This window comes from Triticum dicoccoides, chromosome 7B, assembly GCF_002162155.2.
Source record: "Triticum dicoccoides isolate Atlit2015 ecotype Zavitan chromosome 7B, WEW_v2.0, whole genome shotgun sequence".
NCBI classification, from domain to species: domain Eukaryota; kingdom Viridiplantae; phylum Streptophyta; class Magnoliopsida; order Poales; family Poaceae; genus Triticum; species Triticum dicoccoides.
The window spans coordinates 44,565,620-44,585,754 of NC_041393.1; the positions used below are offsets into that span (position 1 = coordinate 44,565,620).

The window sequence follows — 20,135 nt, forward strand, 5'->3', positions numbered from 1 at the left end:
AAACTTTTCAAAGAGGGATCAGATGCGGCTAAACGTGCACAAAAGGGTCAAAATATCAGGCTCACGAAGTGCCTCCAACACGATGTCACGCGAGCGGCCGCAGCAGCATCAACCAAATGCGACGATCCATCACATTCACATTACCAAAATGGTGGTGCCTCGTCCAAAACCAGCAACAAGTTAGGGGGAGCACGGCGGTACGTGATCACCATCCGGGACAGCACCACGGGCAAGCAAACAGGATCGCCGCAGCAGCTTCGCGGAAGTTTCGTGCCGGTGGCAAGCGGAACCGTGCACCAGAACGGGAGGGGCACACGATCAGCCTTCAGACTGCAACAGAAAGAAACTCATCGAAAAAGAGGCAAGGCAGAGCTCGCAATAAAGATGAGAGAGGGCTAGAGAGAGAAGGGAAGAGAGGGGTGGGGTGGGGGTTCTGCCACCCTCTGATCGCCTCACCAACCCGTCCAGCCTTCCCCTGCCAAGCGAGAAAGCCAAAAGTAAAGGCGAGGGAGGGAGAGAAACCCCCACCGGGAAGCCAAGGAACCGGAAGCATTCACCCCCTCCGCCTACTCCTCCTCGGCCGCTCCTCCCCCAATCCCACCGACGAGCCCGCCGCCCAGCCTGATCTGATACGCCGCGCCGCCGCCCTCCTCCTGCATTGGCCTCCGGTACCTTGCTTCCTGTTCTGTTTCTTCCCCTGCTGCGTTTTTTTTCTTCCATTTCTTGCTTTACCCCGCAGTCCATGCCTAGGCCGTCCCTGCTCTCACCATGATTTTCATGTTCCGCCCCCGTCATGTCGCCCTGTGTTCGCCGCGGCATGCCAGCATTGTTCTCGTAGGAGGGGGGAATCTCTGTAGAATCATTCCTGGCAGGGCAGGGAAATCGGGGTTTCTGTTTGTTTTTCAACGCTAAAACCCTCCCAGAAACCACAGAGCAGGGGATCCGTCCGTCCGTCCAAGAACGCCGTGTCTTGGCACGGCATCTTGCCTGCGCGGCGTAGCAATCCGCGGGTTCTTGCTCTTGTCAGGGTTTCACAACGGCGACCGGACCAACAGTTGCGGGGTGCCTTCTCTAGCGGCGCCCATGGATGGTTCTGTTCGTCAGATGTGCGCATATATCGTAGCAAGATTTCCTGTGCACAAATCCTGCAGTTGGAGCTGCTCTTGTTAGCATTACACTTGTTGGAGTAAGTAGTAGGGATGGGGATCTTGCTGGTTTTCAGGCAGGCGTTATTGAATGTTAAATCTGCAAGTTTTTAACCCTTACTAGAACATTATGTCAGGGGAGAGAGAACCTCTGCATCTTGTGTTCCAGTTGCAAAGAATGCATGTAAATGGTTCAGTCGAAACCCATGCTTCATTGCAAAATCAGGCAGTGTAGACCCACAAGGTGGGGAATGGGAATGGATTGCATATGGGGCCCCATTGTTGGTTAGTCAAACTGAAAAGTGTTACGCCATATTTGTGCTGTCATTAAGATGCCCGTGTTTGTGTTTCATGCCAATCCTCTTTTGGCAATTGTTTGTTTGTCTTCAGTTCAGCGTGTTTGTTTCTAGGTAGGAACTCCCCTGCTGATTTCCTAAAGGAAAAAAAATGAGCTTCTGGTCATGATTGATGATTGGCTTCATACCATTTTATTGTTGCCTTATCTTACAGTTTTATACAATATACTCCCTCCGTTAGGAATTAGTTGACGCTCAAACAGATTTATCTATACGTATTTCAGTGCTAGATACATTCGTTTGAGTGTCAACTAATTCCGGACGGAGTAAGTATATAACTGCATTTCTTAGAAAGCATGTTCTAGATTCTTCTCTTTGAATTTGAGTTAATTTTTAATATCCTGACCCTTTTTTGTTCTGATTATTTCATGGTATCAAAGAAAACCAATGAATTTTTGGATGGGGAAGGTACAGAGTAAGAATGTTCTGGCCTACGATGGAGCAGTTTTTCTGTGCAACCACCTGACCAGGAAGGAGTGCTTCCACAGAAAGCTTTTTGGCCTTTCGTCTAAATGTACTGAGTTTATACATAAAGTGAAATCTGGCGCGACACTATTCCTCTATGATGTTGAGCAGCATAAGCTTCATGGGGTGTTTGAAGCAACTTCAGATGGAGCCATGAATATCATTCCTGATGCATATGCCTCATCAGGGTTTCAGTATCCTTGTCAGGTATGAATATGTTTTAGACATACCAAGCATAGTTATCTATTCCATTTATTCCAGGGTTTCTATGAAATTTCTCAGCGACATGTCTTTGATAGCCCACCTGGAGCATCTATCCTCCACTTATTCCATATTTCACACTAATTTGCACCTTTCAGATGGTAAAAGGAAACTGTCAGCAATTTTCTGTAATGCTCTGAATTTTTCCCTTCCTGTCATATTATGGGAGACATACTAATACTTTTCCTGCTGTGTTCACTAAATACAGATACGCTTTAAGAGGATTTGGTTTTGCAAGCCTTTGATGGAAAGTGAATTTGAAGATGCTGTACAAGATAATTATTACTTCGCAAGAAACAAGTTTAATTATGGTTTGACACATCAACAGGTCTGTTTCACATTCTTCTGGTGTTATGTTAATTTACATTAGCTACTGATCCCAGGGTGTTTCTTTGATACAGGTTGTAAAGCTCCTTCACTTGTTTTCTTCAAGGAACAGATTACAGCCTCATCAAAATCCAAGGTTACAGGATGTACCTCCAAGGGAGTCTGACATTTCTTCTGTGGTTAACCAAACTGATAACCAGTCTGGTTCAAATAGCACTTCACATGGTTCATTGAAAAGCCCCTATCAAACATGTACCTCCTCTAGTGTTGGCGAACATGCAGCATCGCCGAGTCACAAGTTATCTGAGCCTATGTCATTAAAGCACAGAGAGTTACAACTAGACATCGCTGATGTGGCTAAGTCCAACAGCTCAAGATCTTCCTTGCACACTGCAGCAAATACAGACGTTGTCACTGAACCTGGCACCCAAGAAGCAGTGGATGATAGGTTTACTGATGATTATATACCACTACAGCTTGAGGATGATACTTCAGACGGTGTTGATACTCTATTCGATTTGCTTGGAGATGAGATCCACTCTTCAGAATCTAAAGGCAGTAGTGACTCTGAAGAGAACACAGCTTTCCACCAACCATGTGTCATGAAGAAAGATGATTGCCATCAGCCCCTGGCAGATTCAAAGCTCCGCGCTGACATTGAAGAGCGAAAAAGCGTGTTTGCTCGGTTAATGGGAAGACCTGAATCTTTTGTTCAAAGACAGAAGTTCAAGACCAAACCATTCCCATCAAAGAATGCTAAGTCTTTCAGTTCCCCTAATCAGAGGAGAAAACGGCGGAGGGCACAGCAGAACAAGCCCTTTACATGTGATAATCGTGCAAAATTGGGTATGCCTTCAGCTCATAAGATGATAAAAGGTCCAGCATTGGACTATTCATTTGTCTGGGACGACAACAGAAGATCCAATAAGTTCTCTGGTGGAAAACCAAGCAACATTCAGAGAGTCCTGTGGGATGTATCTACTAAAGAACCTGATCGATATGGTGCATGCAAAAGGCTGTTTGTTCCTGAAGGTAGTAAAAATTTGATCGGGTCCTCTGACAGAATGTCAAATAAACCCCCAATGTTTGCTGAAGTACATGAGAGCCGCAAAGTCACCATTGAAGAAAAAACCAGGACCCCTGTCTTGGATTTTAAGTGGCGTGCTAAGGATCCAAATGTTGAAGGAGGAGATCCAGATTATATGGCCGATGTTGAGGAAGCAGCAACGAAGAAGACACGGTTAGCAAGTGCATCTTACCATGGAGAAGAGGATGAAAGTGAAACTGCATTGGTTTCAAAAGACACCAGACCTATGGACATGCTGACAGTATCAGATGAGAACTGCAAACTCAATAGCATCAGTTTGTTATCTAATGACACATGTACTCAGATGGCTGGAGCTTATCTCGAAAACGAAGTGCAACTGAAAGATGAACAGCAAAGGATCCAAGGCTGCCGTGAAGATGATACAGGTGATACTGAGAACATGCCGATAGTATCAGATGAGAACTGTAAACTCAATAGCATCAGTTTGTCATCTAATGACACCTGTACTCAGATGGCTGGAGCTTATCGCGAAACCGAAATGCAACTGCAAGATGAACAGCAAAGGATCGAAGGCTGCTGTGAAGATGTCACAGGTGAAAAATCATCGCTCGGAGATTCTGGAAATGTACAGCTGTTTCGCAAGCTCAGTTTTGGTGACATGCAGACCATTGTTGAAACTGGCAGTGAGGTGGGTTTTGGCCATGTGGACACTGAAACATCCCTCCAAGAGAAACAAAAGCAAAGTGCTAGGAGCTGCTCTGGAGTGGTTGATACAGATACAATGTTGATCATCGAAAATCCTGAAACCATGGAATCCTTGCCCAACCATGATGAGGATGGAACTTTTGAAATGGTGGCAACTGGTCACCAGGACACCAGTACCCTCCCTCAGGGCAAAGATGGTGAAGCTACAAACCAACTGACAGGCTCTGAAGATGATAAAGATAGTACCAACAACTTGTCGCCGAACAGACGTCGAAGCACTTCACCTCGTGATCTTGAGTTGAGCAAAGAAGAGGAGATGCGATACCAAAGTTACCGAGCAGCCCATGAAATCTCAGACTCCACGGACTCATTTGCGATCTGCGTCGAGGGTTACGGAAGCCAGATTGGGATGTCAACTGACAGCACCTATGTTCATCAGGTCATCAACGAACTTGGAACAAACTCGGAGTCCAGGACAAGTTTCTTCGACGGCTCTTGTGACAAAGAATCAAATAAACACCCGCTGTTTGCTGAAGTACATGAGATCTGCAAAGTCACTGTTGAAGAAGAAATCAGGACCCCTTTCTTGGACTTTACGCGGTGTGCCAAGGATCCAAATGTTGAAGGAGGAGATCCAGATTATACTGCCGATGTTCAGGAAGCAGAAACGAAGAAGATGCGGTTATTAAGTGCATCTTACCATGGAGAGGAGTATGAAAGTGAAACTTCATTGGTTCCAAAAGACACCAGACGTATGGACATGCTGACAGTATCTGATGAAAACTGTAAACTCAAGAGCATCAGTCTGTCATCTAATGGCACCAGTGCTCAGATGGCTGGAGATTATCTCGAAACTGAAGTGCAACTGCACGATGAACAGAAAAGGATCCAAGGCTGCTGTGAAGATGTCACCGGTGATACTGAGAACATGCTGACAGTATCAGATGAGAACTGTAAACACAAGAACATCAGTTTGTCATCTAATGACACATGTACTCAGATGGATGGAGCTTATCTCGAAACCGAAGTGAAGCTGCAAGATGAACAGCAAAGGATCCAAAGCTACCGTGAAGATGTTACTGGTGACACTGAGAACATGCTGACAGTACCAGATGAGAACTGTAAACTCAATAGCATCAGTTTGTCATCTAATGACACCTGTACTCAGATGGCTGGAGCTTATCTCGAAACCGAAGTGCAACTGCAAGATGAACAGCAAAGAAACCAAGGCAGCTGTGAAGATGTCTCAGGTGATAAATCATCGGTTCTCGGAGATTCTAATGCACACCTGTTTCGCAGGCTCAATTTCGGTGACATGGAGACCATTGTTGAAACTGGCAGTGAGGTGGGTTTTGGCCATGTGGACACTGAAACATCCCTCCAAGAGAAACAAAACCAAAGTTCTAGGAGCTGCTATGGAGTGGTTAATGCAGATACAACGTTGATCCTCGAAAATCCTGAAACCATGGAATCCTTACCCAGCCATGATGAGGATGGAACATTGGAAATGGTGGCTACTGATCATCAGGACACCGGCACCCTCCCTCGGGGCAAAGATGGTGAAGCTACGGACCCACTGACAGGCTCTGATGATGATGCAAATACTACTTCCAACGCCCTGTCCCCGAACAGACGTCGAAGCAGTTCACCTCCTCGTGATGTTGAGTTGAACAAAGCAGAGGAGATGCGGTACCAAAGTTACCAAGCCAAACATATAGCAGCTGCCCATGAAATGTCGGACTCGATGGACTCATTTGTGGTCTGCGCCGAGGGTTACGGAAGCAAGATTGGGATGTCAGCTAACAGCACCTCTGTTCATCTGGTCATCAACGAACTTGGAACAAACTCGGAGTCCAGGACAAGTTTCTTCGACAGCTCTTGTGACAGAGAATCAAATAAACCCCTATTTGCTGAAGTACATGAGAGCTGCAAAGTCACTGTTGAAGAAGAAATCAGTATCCCTTTCTTGGACTTTAAGCGGCGTGCTAAGGATCCAAATTTTGAAGGAGGAGCGGATTATACTGCCGATGTTCAGGAAGCAGCAAGGAAGAAGACACGGTTAGCAAGTGCATCTTACCATGGAGAGGAGTATGAAAGGGAAACTGCATTGGTTCCAAAAGACACCAAACCTATGGACATGCTGACAGTATCAGATGAGAACTGTAAACTCAAGAGCATCAGTTTGTCGGGTAATGACAGATGTACTCAGCTGGCTGGAGCTTATCTCGAAACCAAAGTGCAGCTGCAAGATGAACAGCAAAGGAACCAAGGCTGCTGTGAAGATGTTGCTGGTGATACTGAGAACATGCTGACAGTATCAGATGAAAACTGCAAACTCAATAGCATCTGTTTATTATCTAATGACACCTGTACTGAGATGCCTGGAGCTTATCTTGAAACCGAAGTGCAACCGCAAGATGAACAGCAAAGGACCCAAGGCTGCTGCGAAGATGTCACAGGTGATAAATCATCGATTCTCGGAGATTCTGGAAATGCAAACCTGTTTCGCAGGCTCAGTTTCGGTGACATGCAGCCCATTGTTGAAACTGGCAGTGAGGTGGGTTTCGGCCATTTGGACACTGAAACATCCCTCCAAGTGAAGCAAAACGAAAGTGCTAGGAGTTGCTCTGGAGGGGTCAATGCAGATAGAATGTTGATCGTCGGAAACCCTGAAACCATGGAATCGTCGCCCAAACATGATGAGGATGGAACTTTGGAAAGGGTGGCTACTGATCATCAGGACACAAGTGCCCTCATGATCCTTGGAATCCCTCAGGGCAAGGATGGTGAAGCTGCAAACCCACTGACAGGCTCTGAAGATGATGATGAAGGTACTACCAGCAACACCATTTCGCCGAACAGACGTCGAAGCTCTTCACCTGCTCATGATGTTGAGTTGAGCAAAGCAGAGGAGACGCGATGCCAAAGTTACCGAACCAAAAATGTGGCAGCTGCTCATGAAATGTCGGACTCGACGGACTCATTTGCGGTCCGCGCCGAAGGCGACGATGGAGGCAAGAGTGGGGCATCAACTGACAGCACCTCTGTTCATATGGTTGTCAACGATCTCCTTTGCACAAACTCGGAGTCCAGGACGAGCTTCGTCGACGGCTCCTCGAGCGAGCTTGCCGAGATGATCTTGCTCTCGCATGACCCCGGCGTGGACATGGAACCTCACTGACCATGCTGCTGCTGCGGCGGCGCCACGGCAGAGCACCGGCAACGTCAACAACGAACAGCCTTCGTCTTGACTGATTCCTGCAAAGTAATAAGATTGTCTGAACTTGTGTATGTAACCCTTTCTGGATGTTCAAGTACCTCTGCCTGAAACGAAACAATAGAATTACTGTAACAAATAATTCTCGGTGATTGCCTCCTTGTGTTTACTTGCGCTGACTGGGGTTATGGGGATATGGCCTGTGATCTGATCTGGTCGTCGGGGATCGAACCTTTCGTTTAGAATCTCCCGTCCCGGCAAATGACGGTGAACAGGGGAGGCATCGGTCCATCTGGTGCGTCGATCTTCACTTCATCCATGGGGGCGCATCGTAGCCGTCCATCTCCCACTCGGCGTGCATCTTCGCCTCGAAGCAATCTTCAGCGTCGATTTCTCCGGGCTTTGTCAGTTTCGTCAGGTGCGGAGAAGCAGGGGCCTGACAACCGACCCCTCCCGAATAAGTAGATCACCGCTACGGAGGCGATCTTGTGGTTCGGCCGAGCCAACCAAACCCTAAGAATGGCGCAGGACGAGGCGTCGAGATCCAGGTCGAGGGCGGCGGCGGCGGCGGCGGCGGGCCGGCGATCTCGACGCTGGGATGGCCTCTGGGCAATTGGGGCATGGTGGTGTGCGGCGTCTGCCTAGGTCTTGGGCGGCTCTGTGCCCGGAGCTGTGGCCGGTGATCGCGGCGGCGCTGCAGTGGGTGGCCGTGCATGGGCTGCTACGTGACGTGACGGCATCGCTGCTGTTCGAATTGAAGTTTGGTTGTGTGTGAGTGCACCGGGAGGAGGTGAGCAACCCCAATTCCAGGGATTTCCATTCCAAAATTACAATTACCTTCCATTTAGGTTTCCCTTGGTCATGCTCTTTCCAAATTGCTTTGCCATGCTCCTCCCAAGTAACTAGTTTGATGTTCCTGTAACAGCTGGTACCCAGCGAACTATCACTTTTGTTAAAGCAGGGATCGAGCCTTTTGTCAAAGAAGGTTACCTACATTTTACAGTAATATGCTTACTTGTGGTTCTATTCATGTATTTAACACTGTAACTTCATTTTCTTAGAAATATATACTCCATTTTTCCCACTGTGGTGGGTGGTCGTCGATTCACAGTAGGCCGACCAGTCATGCAACAGCGCTGGTGAGTCCTGGCATCAGGTTTCGTTGACCGTTGGCTTGCTTGTTGATGTGGACTACATCTCCTACCAGCAAGACGGTCGGTAACCAGGTCTTCGACAATGGAGCTCTCCAGTATCGCCCCCTCTCCATAAATTTGCAGGAGTATGTGCCCGTTTATCCTCTCAATATGTTTGATTTAGTTAAGAAGTTTAAGTATCTGTATTTTAGTAATCATATCCCAAGTTCCCAACAGGCATAGGCTAGGCATTGCAGTTTCAGTTTTGATCTCCTCCTCCAGTTTATTTGTTTCGCTTATAGATGTCCTACAAGCTTAATACTCGAGACTAATATCTTTTTTCCTAGTTGGTATGTGTTCGAGCAGGTGCCGTCCTTGTTTTTGTTCATAGACCGTGTAAGTATTAGTTTTCTTTTACTCGTCAAGTAGAGGCCATGGTTGATGGAAGAGTGCCCAACAATGCCGCATACCATGTACATCTTGCCTAAAAAGTTTCTTTTCTTCAATAACTGAAGCTCTTTAATTTTGAAACTGGGAAGACTTAGTTTTATGCCCATAAGTCTGAATCTTTATGGAATTTGTGGCTTCTTTGCTATGGTTGGTTTTTTTGTTAGTACTAGCTTGTTCTAATGTAGACTATTGGCTTGCATCCCCTTCATTACTAATAAAAATCCCCATCTACAAACTAGCTTGTACGGTATTATTTATTGTGTTCCTTAAAAAAAACTGTACGAATTTTGTCATGGATGTAAATTATCATTTGAAGATTTTAAATTCAAAATCCTAGAGATTTATGTTTACTTCTTGTTTAGGAGGAGAAATCAGAAGTTTAAGGTTCCGTTTGTTCTGGTAGATTTTTTCTAATTTGAAAATTTACATAATTCTAATAGTTTATGTTCTCTTTGGTTTACTAATTCATTCAGATTCAGAAATTACAGTGTGCAATACCTTTATTTTTCTAGTCCTTTTTTAGTGTGATGTTGTAACATGTCATTTTTGTACTTATATATTTATCGAAGTAATGAATGTATGATTGATAAGTGTCTAGAGGGGGTGATTAGACTACTAAGCACAATAATGGACTCTTTTCCCAAGTTTTAATTTCTTGTCAGAGTTTAAGCTTTTCTAGCAAGCTATAGAGCACCCTACACATGCAAGTCTAGAGTATAGAGCGGAAAGTAAAAGACAAGGAGGTAGAGTTGATAGAATCGCAAACACAATTGGCTTGGTGAAGATTTTTTCTGTAATTAAGATAGTTGGCGTTATCTTACATCCACGCTGATGGAGACTTCGATCCATGAAGGATATAAGAGCACAAAGATCTTGGTTGCGAGATTTCACGGAGGAATGGTCCATTTCGGACACTCACCTATGACGTGTCCACGAAGGAGCAACCACACCTATTCCACCATGACTTACGCCCACGAAGGACTAGCCTCCACTATGGTAAATCTTCAGGAAATAGGCGATCTCCGGGCCCGTACAAACTTTTGGCTTCTTCACAAACTTGAAGACTCCCAAGTACACCTAGTCGATTTAGGAGGCGCACACCCTCTGAAAGTAGCAAGATAGCGGTTGATTAGACAATGAATCCCTTGCTTTTGTGTTTCAAAAGATAATCTCCTCAATACTCAAATTCTCAAGATTTGGCTATGGATTTGAATAGGTAGGAGTGGAAAGAAAGAGGGGACTAGATCTCAAAGGGTTTGATTGGATGGTTGGAGTAGATGTTCCTTTGAAATCAGCACAAGGAGGTGGAGTTCTCAAAACAAATGATTGGAGTGGAGCTTGCTTGAGTTGAACTGGTGGGATATGTGGGGGTATATGTAGGCTGGACCAGAAATCTGACAATTACTACACACATTTTTGCAAATCTCAGAGGCTCCGACTGATTTGCTCGGTGGCTCCGTAATGAACAAAAGAGTCAACTTTTAGATGCATCAGTAGGTCCAAATGAAATAAAATGGTGGCTTCGAAGTGAGTACCTCAGTGGTGGCACACTCTTTGTTTACGCTTCAGAAGTTTCGAGTGGAATGGGTCGGAATTTTTGACGTGGAAACAAAGTTTTCCCGGTTGCTTCAGTGGCTCCAAATGAAATGTTGGAAGCTCTGATTGAACTAGGCGTTCGGAATCCATCTGTTTCGGTGGCTCTGAGTAGAAATGCTTTAGCAACACCGAGTTGCATGGAATTAGCTACATATAGTTTAAAACTTTGAGGAGTTTTGGAGTTTGATCTCTAAGCACATGGAGCAAAAGACTCAAATTCACATCCTCGTCCCTTTTGATAGTATCGGCATATGTCTGGACTCAATGTGATCATGGATCACTAAAATGAAAGGGGTAGAATCCTTTAGCTTGTCCAATACTTGACTTTAAGCATTTTCAGTGGTCACTTCCATTCCAATGTTGTACCTAAAAGAACTTTTCCTGAAATATACTTTGAAGTGCCATTAGTTCTTTGAGCTTTGTTGACATGAATTACCAAAATTCACATTGGAGATTTTGATCAAATATTCAATAAAATTACAATTCATCATGATAAAAACAACGCTTTCAGAAGCATGTGGTATACAAGAGCTCCCCCTAAATTTGTGCATTATTTAAAATTTGCTCTTGAATGCAAATGCACAATTGGTTAGGTATACGAGAAACTTTTCTATAGCACATGAAACTTGGTGGAGCACGTCAACAAAAAAAATTGTGTCAATGACCACAAAATATGCACCAAAAGAGTATGTCAATGACCACAAAAGATGCATTAAAGCACAAACAACTAGCATATCCCAAATAAATTGTTTGGGAGTACACTTGTAACTAGGGCATATCCTTTCAGTTAGAATAAGCTATTCTTCATCCTGATCGATCGATCGAGCAACATCTTGCATCCAACCAAGCCACCATTCTGCCGATCTAATCGTCCTGAAAGGATATGCCCTAGTTGTAGGTGTGCTCTCAAACAAATTATATTTTTAGCAAAACTTTGTATAAAGCCATGAAAGATAGTATCGGAGAGTATGACCTTCCAATTTTTCTTGGATTTGAAACTGAAAATCATTGAGAACACAATTATTGATGTTTCTATGGATAGCCTAGATCTGTGTATGCTTACCATGCATTGCTAATGATAGCGCATGAAAATTACTAGGCATGCCATCCAGTGTGTTGTTTGTTTGCCAAATAGGTGTAGAAACATTATTATACCCGATAAACATATTTAGAAAGAAGCATTATACAAACAAAAGTGGAAGATTGGCATCAATCAAGGATCATGGTGCACCTTTTAATTGAGTAGATTGCAGAAGATAAAAAGGTGTTGATTTCTCCGTCAGGTGCTTCATATAATGATCCTCTTGAACAAACCACTTTTGCTAGGGCCTTCTGACTACATCACAAGAAAAGAGTTGCACTAACGGAGAACATCACAATGTTGCGCCTGGTAAATTGGGTTAAATTAGTTTTGATTACATTGGCCATTCCACTCATTCGCGACGCTCAAAGAAGACCAGTGCTTCTAGCCCTCTATTCATGGTTGTGTTGTTTCTTGTTGTGACTATCATATCATTTTTTCTTCACACTCAAGCATCAACCTGATTTTATCCATGCATACCCTCTTGATATGGAGTTGCAAGTGTCTAAATGTATGATCTTTTATAGGTTTACTATATGGATAATTTGTTGCGAGAGCCTTCTACCACTCCCATCATTACAACATGCATAACTGATTTATGATGCAACAAATGTTGAATCTCATAGAGCAAGATAACAAAGTGGATAGCAAAGTTGAGACATCTGAGGCTTTGTCGCTCAGTTGCTCAACTATCTGATAACATCTTATAACATCTTTTATTATTTTTATTTCTTCTTGTACTAATTGCGGAGCCAACAAAGTCTACATATAGGTTGCATCCCCTTCAACAGGTGTCCCTCCTCCATTGAGTTCACCTGATATTCCTTCTGGATCCTTTTATGCTTCTTCTGCAACTTTTGTTAGCATGCATCATCATCTCGTACGAACCAACGAGATGATGATGCATGCTAACAAAAAATGTAGGAGGAGCAAAATGGGATCCAAAAGGTATATCTATTGAACTGGCTGGAGGAGGGACACTCATTGAAGGGGATGTACCACCCTCAGTGTAGCAAGTGGTGTGCTATCTCCTAAACTAGTACAAGAAGATGTTATCAAAGAAATGCGTTTGGGAATTCAATAGTTGAGCAATTTACTCGCAAAACCCTGAATGTTTCAAACCCGTCATCCACTCTTATCTTGCTCTATGAGATTCAACATTTGCTCCCTTGTAAAATTAGTTATGCATGGTGTAACGATGGGATTGGTTGAAGGATCTCACAACAAAATATCCAGATATAACCTATAAAAGAAAACACATTAAGACACTCGTAACTCCAATACCAAGAGGATATGCATGGATAAAATCAGGTTGATGCTTGAGTCTGAAGGAAAAATTATATGATACTCATAACTAGAAACAACACACATCCAGGAATAGATGGGCTAGTGGCACCGGTTTTCTTTGAGCGTCATGAATGAGTGGAATAGGCAATGTCATCAAAATTAATTTAGCTCAATTTATCAACGCAACGTTGATGTCCTTCGTTAGTGCAACCTCCTTTCCAGTGATGTAGTCACAAGGCTCAAGCAAAAGTAGCTTGTTAAAGAGGATCATTATGAAGTATCTGACTTAGAAACAACACCCTTTTTTATCTTCTGCAATTTGTTCAATTAAATGTTGCACCCTGACGTATACACATTGATCGATGCCGATCTTCTACTTTAATTTTATAATGCTTCTTTTTGGATGTGTTTACCGGTTACAACAATCTTTGTACCCTATTCAGTAGACCAAGAACACAATAGATGGTGTGCCTAGTAAATTTTCAGATACTTATCATTAGCAATGTCCAAGGTAAGCGTACTCGGATGTGGTCTATCCATGTGAAACATCAATAACTTTATGTTCTCAATGCTTCTGAGTTCCAAATCAAAGAAAATTCCAAGGTCATACTCTCTGAGCTTATCTTTCGTAGCTTTAAACAAACTTTTGCCGGCTAATACAATTTGTTTGGGAGCACACTTATAATTAGGACATATCCTTTTAGTATGATTAATCAAGCCATGATGACAAAGGACAATAACAACAATAATAAGGTTAACAACAGGACATGACAAAAATCGTTGAAAGTATAAATCTCTACTACTTAAAAAGTAAGTAAGGTTCCTTTTCCTGCATAGGACTGCATTCTACCTACCTTTTGTCCCACCTTGTTTCTATTTTTTTCCTCCCTCGCTTGACTCCTCCATGAGAACCCATCCGGATCCTTCCTCCATCCCAAGTTGTCTGTTCCTCTCTAGCCGATCTGACCACTTGAACCAGACCTCTAGGGTTCCAGCGCCGCCAACCCTGCCCAGCTCCCATGACCCCTCCTTCCTCCCAGACCGAGCCCTAGCATCATCTCTGTGCGATCCTTGACCCGCTGCTTCGATCATCTGCTGGTATGGATGCACGGTCACCGAGTGATGCTGTTTGATGTAGCTGACGGGAATCGGACACTACGGGTTCACCATCGCTAGATCCCGGAGCCTTGGGGCTCGAACTGATGGACGTGCCGTGATGTTGTTGTTAGGAGAAGAGGAGAAGCGGACAATGCTAATGCAGTGGGCCGAGGCTGAGGCCCAATCACCACCCTCTTCTCCCCGCTGACCTCAGGTCCAAGCTACCGACGTGGGATCCAGGCCGCTGCCGCCGTCACCCTGAAAAAGCGAGGTGACTGGACGACAACGACCAAAACGATGCCCAGAAGGTGAGTCCTGTTATGAAAAGCAGGTGAAAAAATCTACCTAATTGTCTCTTATACCATGTTATGAAAAGCAGCTTAATATTACTGAGAGGCCAAAGCTGACATCTTTATCTCTAACAAGTGCAAGGCGGCTGGACGACAGCGACCATGATGATGCATGATAAGGTGAGCCAGAGGAAGCTGCATGACGATGAGCACGGCGATCCGTCGTCCTCGACCGCGGCTGGTTCCCTCAGACAGCGGGTGGCGGCGGATCCAGTCATGCTCCTCGAGCTTTCCGTCGTCGTGCTACCGAGGGCATCTTCACCCACATCTCCTCACGCCGGTTAGCCTGTCCTCCCCAATCTCATGATCCTCTCCGTCCCGATATCACACTGCATTGTTTGGACATGTGAATTCAAATAGCAGAGCCAGCTGTGGTGCAGTGGCAAGATAATTTAAGATTTCAGGCTTTCAGTTGCTGCTAGCTCTACTCTGCTTCATCCTTTCATAATGGCAATACAAAATATTCATTGCACGCACCATCCTGAACCAATTATGCGGACATGAAATTCTAACTGAATTCGATATTCAGCTGGCAAGTCCCTTTCTGCAAATAGGAAACAAAATTATTCAATTCTTCATTCCACATAGTCCTAATTGCTTCCAGTTTTATCTCTCTGTTTTAATCTATCTTGACTGAGTTTCTAAACAACCAGGGTTGCCAGCACGTGGTGTGGTGGATTTGGTTTTTAGAATTTGTTTCACAGCTATTTAACTGAAATGATGAGCTCCCAATCAAGCCAGGCTCCAGGAAAAGATAACAAGTGGTGTGTCTCTACCCAACTGAACATAATCTGAACGACTCCAACTGCTGCTTACAAATCCTGGTATGCAAGTGCAGGTACAAGGCTGGCCATGTGAGCCAGTAGGACTACAAGTCTACAAGGATCTACAGTACTGACATGGCACAGTCTACGTAAGGTATAAATCTGTGAGCTGAGAATGTACATCACCCCTTGATCATTTCTGAAATGAGATGTTTCTCAGTGGATTGATCTGTGAGCTGAGAGTGTACCGATTCTCTTCTGCACTAATCTGAATTACATGTGTCTAATTGGTTAACTGTTGTCCAGGTGATTTCCATGATTTTCATATGGATATAAGCTTGTGATTGTTCTTATTTCCCAGACTAGACCTGACTGTGAGTATAAGACTTTCTTATTTCCTCGGTTTGCTAATCATGCAGGGGGTGCCTCAGTTTGGTCTGCCGTAGGCCTTCATCGCTATTTTGAATCACATGCTCCTTTTAGTCGGAGGTGAGGTGCTCAGATTTGGAAAATTGGTTACTCTTGTTTTGTTCACTTCCTAACTTGCAATGAACAAAACAGTCTCTGCAATATTTTGTTTTTGTTATCTTCATTATATGAGCACAAATATGTCTATCATAAGATATGCTAGAGTTGACAACCGGAACTAGCCACTTAAGCATTAACATTGTATAGGCAGTATATACATTAAAACAATCAATGGCGGTGCTAATTTCGGCTTTTTTTATTTCTGGAGTCAAGAAATAAACTTTATTTAAAATGTTTATATATTCATCTGAATTGGAAACAATCTTGCTGCACCATTGAAGTTATCTAATGAGGGATACTTCTTTTCTATTTTAGCGTATCAATGGCCCCAGGAACTCGAGTGAGGAACACATCATGCCCCTTCAAACTGACATATCAATATTATCATCATGTATCGAAGATACTAGGCACCATATGACTTTCTGATATATGTATATTCTTATGCTTAGAAGTTTCCCACTTTAAAATTAGATTTAACTCACCATATATAATGCACTCAATCCAATCGAAAAGATTAAGTAGCAATTTTCCCAAAACAATTGTGTTTACACTTGTTCTCCTACTGTTTAGAGGTTGGTTTAGTTTTACCCTGTCAAAACAAAATCAAATATACTTCTCCAAAACTGGTCTAGCTTATCACATTGCGAAGATCCACACTGTTGCAGTTCCCTTTGTAAACATGTACTTTCAGTGCTGGTGATATTTTTATCACATCATGCAATTTAGATAAGGCCTGAAAACAGCCTCTGACAGAACTGTAGGGAAAGGCTGCGTACAATAGACCCAAAGTGGTCGGACCCTTCCGTGGACCCTGTGCAAGTGGGAGCTACATGCACCAGACTGCCCTTTTTTTTATGCAATTTAGATAAGAAATACAAAGAAGAAATAACTAGGTCATATCAAGGGTGGTTTCACTCTAAATATGACTAATCTATACCTACTATTAAAGGGAGGTGATATTCTTGGTTTGGTCCCGCTTCAATTAATTTCACGTACGTTATTTGGTTTCGTTACTTGCCACCCTTTTTGTCCCAACGGAGGAAGCCCAACCAGCGGTGCACTGTGGCCCAAGTCCGGAGAACTGGCAAAAAAATAAAATTGCCGATGGGAGGGTTCGAGGATTTTTCTTCTTCCATTGCAACGCATGAGCCTTTTTCTAGTAAACAAAAGTCATTTAGAGCTTCAAATGTAGGAATTATATATGATCTATTGGATTTGTAACTTCCTAACAATTAGAATAGAACACTTACTCAGCAAAGCAAATTATGATATATTGGTTCGTTTTTCAAAGCAATCATGACAATAAAGTGGACGTGGATAGAAAAACAAGGCCTACCAGGAGAAGAAAGGTGAGGAGGAAGAAATGCACAAGAGATTTGGTTGCACACATAAACACTCTCGGTAGTTAGCGACTTGAATCTTCGAGGTATACCTGTATGATAATTTATACTCCCTCCATTCAGAATTACCTGTCGTTCAACATTATTTGCAGGAGTGTGTGCCCATTTATCCTCCGAACATTATTTTCTCAAGAAATGAAGCTTGTGAATTGTGAAATTGAAAAAAGTTGGTTTTTTTACGCATAAGTCTGAATCTTTATTGACTTTGTGGCTTTTTTGCTATGGTTATTTTTTTTTGTTACTACTAGCTACTTCTAATGTAGACTATTGGCTTGCATCCCCTTCATTACTGATAAAAATTCCCATCTACAAACTAGCTTGTACTATTATTAATTATATTCCTTTAAATAAATTTTTTTTTTACAAATTTTGTCATGGAGGTAAATTATCATATCAACTTTAGGAGGAGAAACCGGAAGTTTAAGGTTCTGTTTGTTCTTGTAGAATTTTCTCATTATGAATATTTACATAATTTTACTAGTCTATGTTCTCATAGGTTTACTAATTCATTCGGATTCGAAAATTATGGTTTGTAAAACCTTTGTGTTTTCTAGTCCTTTTTAGTGTATAGAAGTATGGTGTGTAAAACCTTTCAAAAATTCGGATTCAAAACACTGGGTTCAGCATGGACATGCATGGATATGGGGAAGCTTATGTACCTATTTATGTTTTTATCAAGTAACTTCATGCATTAGTGTCAGTTACCATCACTCTCACTTCATGTATCCTTCAGATTCAGCTACAGATAGAAGAGCCTTGGTAGGAATAGGCATACATTAAAATCATGAAACTTTCTGGAGAAAATACAGAAGCATTCATCATATATAATGAAGGCCTAATAAATATCCAAAACGTCGCAATATATGTCTCACGATATCTGAACCCATCTTCGTTTCATGTTTTTTAGCTGCATCTTTGTTTCCTAGCAATATATGAACCTATGTTCACTTGGTAATTGAACAAAACTGATATCTTGGTTAAAAATACTACAGCGCGAGGTAGCTCTCATTGACAATTTAGTTTAATTGATACATGCCTCAATGAACCATGTAACCTTCAGTATTAACGGTACATGCCTCAATGAACCATGTAACATTTCAACCTTTCAAAAAAAAACATGTAATATTTCAACGAACCACGTAACCTTCTTTCTTAATGATACATTCAACCCCTATCGTCTTCATCTCGCGCTGATAGCAGCAACGGCAGTGGAGCAGACAATGGGTTCGTGCCTGCCGTCGGTGTGTAGTGATGGGGCGGTGGCGGTTGGCGTGGTTCGTCAGGGTGCGTGTGACACCGCGTGTGACGCCGCCCTGGCTAGGTGGCAGTGGACTAGGACAGCCAGCCAGTCGTGCACCACCAGACTCCCTGCATTCCAGTCTCGGTCGCTTATCCAGCTATGCTGCTGCCGCTTTTTTTGTCCATGCCCACATGCAACATTCCCACATACAGGTATCCAAAGGTTCGAATAGAGAAGTCTTACCTGCCACACGACGAGGTAACATACATTCCCACCCATCATGCATGAGAGAGATATGGAGCTCAACTCTTTCCTCTATCAATCTATATGCTTCTCCCGGTAAATCCTTAGATCTTAGAATTTTGAGCCAATGTTCCTTAATGTTTTCATAGAAGCTTCCCTTTGCATATATGTCTAGATTTGAATGGATTACCAGGCTTTCCTTTTTTGGAACCATCCATTCTTTTCTTTGGATTTAATGGCTAATGTTAAGTTGGCTTAGATTTTCAGAATCGAACTTTATATAGGCATGCCTTAGCCACATCAGATGCTTAATGCTCGTCCTTGCTCAGATCATCAGAACCAGACTCAATGCGTAATGCTCAAGCTTGCTTTCACTGTCAAGAATAACGATATCTCCATGGCACACTGCCTCCTACTCAATACACCAAAATAAAGCATCCAACAAATTAGCCAATTCAAAGGACTAAAATGCAGTGGTCAAACTCATGAAGCAATTCGCCTATGACTAAATTGCATCAGGACAAGCTGTGCATTGTCAATACCTTCTTTGGACATTTCGAATGGCTACCTACAGGAAGGGTTTGTTTCTCGGTCAATATTTCCTGTAACTGGCCGGTTTCCACTTCTTTCGGCCCCTCATGATAAATGAGCACTGACTAACAAAAAAAATCAGATTTTGAGAATTATTGTTGTTGTTTTAAGTGCATGTCCCCAAAATGATAAAGGTCGATCGGTAAGTGACATTATTGACCTCACCATGTCTAACAAGGTTTGGTTAAGCCTCTCAGATACTTCATTTCTCTATGGAGTTTCAGGAGGAGTAAGTTGTGATACAATTCCACAATCACTCAGATGTTCGCTAAACTCATGACTCGGATATTCTCCTCCATGATCTAATTGTAGAAATTTTATATTTTTGCCACGATGATTCTTAACTTTGTTATGAAATTCTTTGAACTTTTTAAATGTTTCAGGCTTATGTTTCATCAAGTAAATGTAATCATGTCTACTCAAATCACCAATGAAGGTTATGAAGTATAAGTATCCACCCTGTGCAGGTGTGTGCATCAGACCGCATACATCACTATGTATTATCTTCAATAATTCACCTGCCTATTCACGATGACCTGTGAATGGCGTCTTAGTCATTTTACCCATCAGACAAGCCTCGCATGTGTCAAATGATTCAAAATCAAAAGATGGTAACACTCCATCCTTATGAAGTTTTTGCATATGCTTCTTTCTGATGTAGGTGGTATTACCAGTCTTCTTAAAACATTTAGAATTAATGTTATAGATACCTTTTGCCCATTCAAGATCCAATATGAACAAACCACCGACAATAGGGACAAATTCTTAAAACATATTCTTAAAATAAATTGAACAACCATTGCTCTTGGACTTATAAGAATAACCGTTGTTTATTAAACATGATCCAGAG

At 42.8% G+C, this 20,135-nt stretch overlaps 1 protein-coding gene and 1 long non-coding RNA gene across 3 annotated transcripts; both read left to right on the top strand.

Annotated features, from left to right (window-relative positions):
- Positions 1-429: 429 nt before the first annotated feature.
- Positions 430-7,698, top strand: LOC119335865. The gene is made up of 4 exons (XM_037607919.1): positions 430-668; positions 1,882-2,173; positions 2,436-2,555; positions 2,629-7,698. Exons 2-4 carry the CDS (start codon positions 1,889-1,891, stop codon positions 7,486-7,488), a joined length of 5,265 nt encoding a protein of 1,754 aa, XP_037463816.1. The 5' UTR covers positions 430-668; positions 1,882-1,888; the 3' UTR covers positions 7,489-7,698.
- Positions 7,699-7,967: 269 nt separating this feature from the next.
- Positions 7,968-19,928, top strand: LOC119340567. 2 transcript variants are annotated; one of them, XR_005164594.1, is made up of 9 exons: positions 7,968-8,314; positions 8,450-8,509; positions 8,586-8,663; positions 8,732-8,803; positions 14,301-14,477; positions 14,596-14,799; positions 15,173-15,283; positions 15,358-15,437; positions 15,703-19,928. It is a non-coding gene; the product is annotated as an uncharacterized LOC119340567 (long non-coding RNA). The 2 variants fall into 2 exon arrangements; XR_005164593.1 differs by having other exon boundaries at positions 8,586-8,803.
- The last annotated feature ends 207 nt before the right edge of the window (positions 19,929-20,135 follow it).

Excerpts from the sequence above, each read along its gene's own strand:
- LOC119335865 (XM_037607919.1), top strand. The coding sequence starts at position 1,889 with ATGAATTTTTGGATGGGGAAGGTACAGAGTAAGAATGTTCTGGCCTAC. Across the intron at positions 2,174-2,435 it reads GGTTTCAGTATCCTTGTCAG|ATACGCTTTAAGAGGATTTG; the intron begins GTATGAATATGT and ends CACTAAATACAG. Across the intron at positions 2,556-2,628 it reads ATGGTTTGACACATCAACAG|GTTGTAAAGCTCCTTCACTT; the intron begins GTCTGTTTCACA and ends TCTTTGATACAG.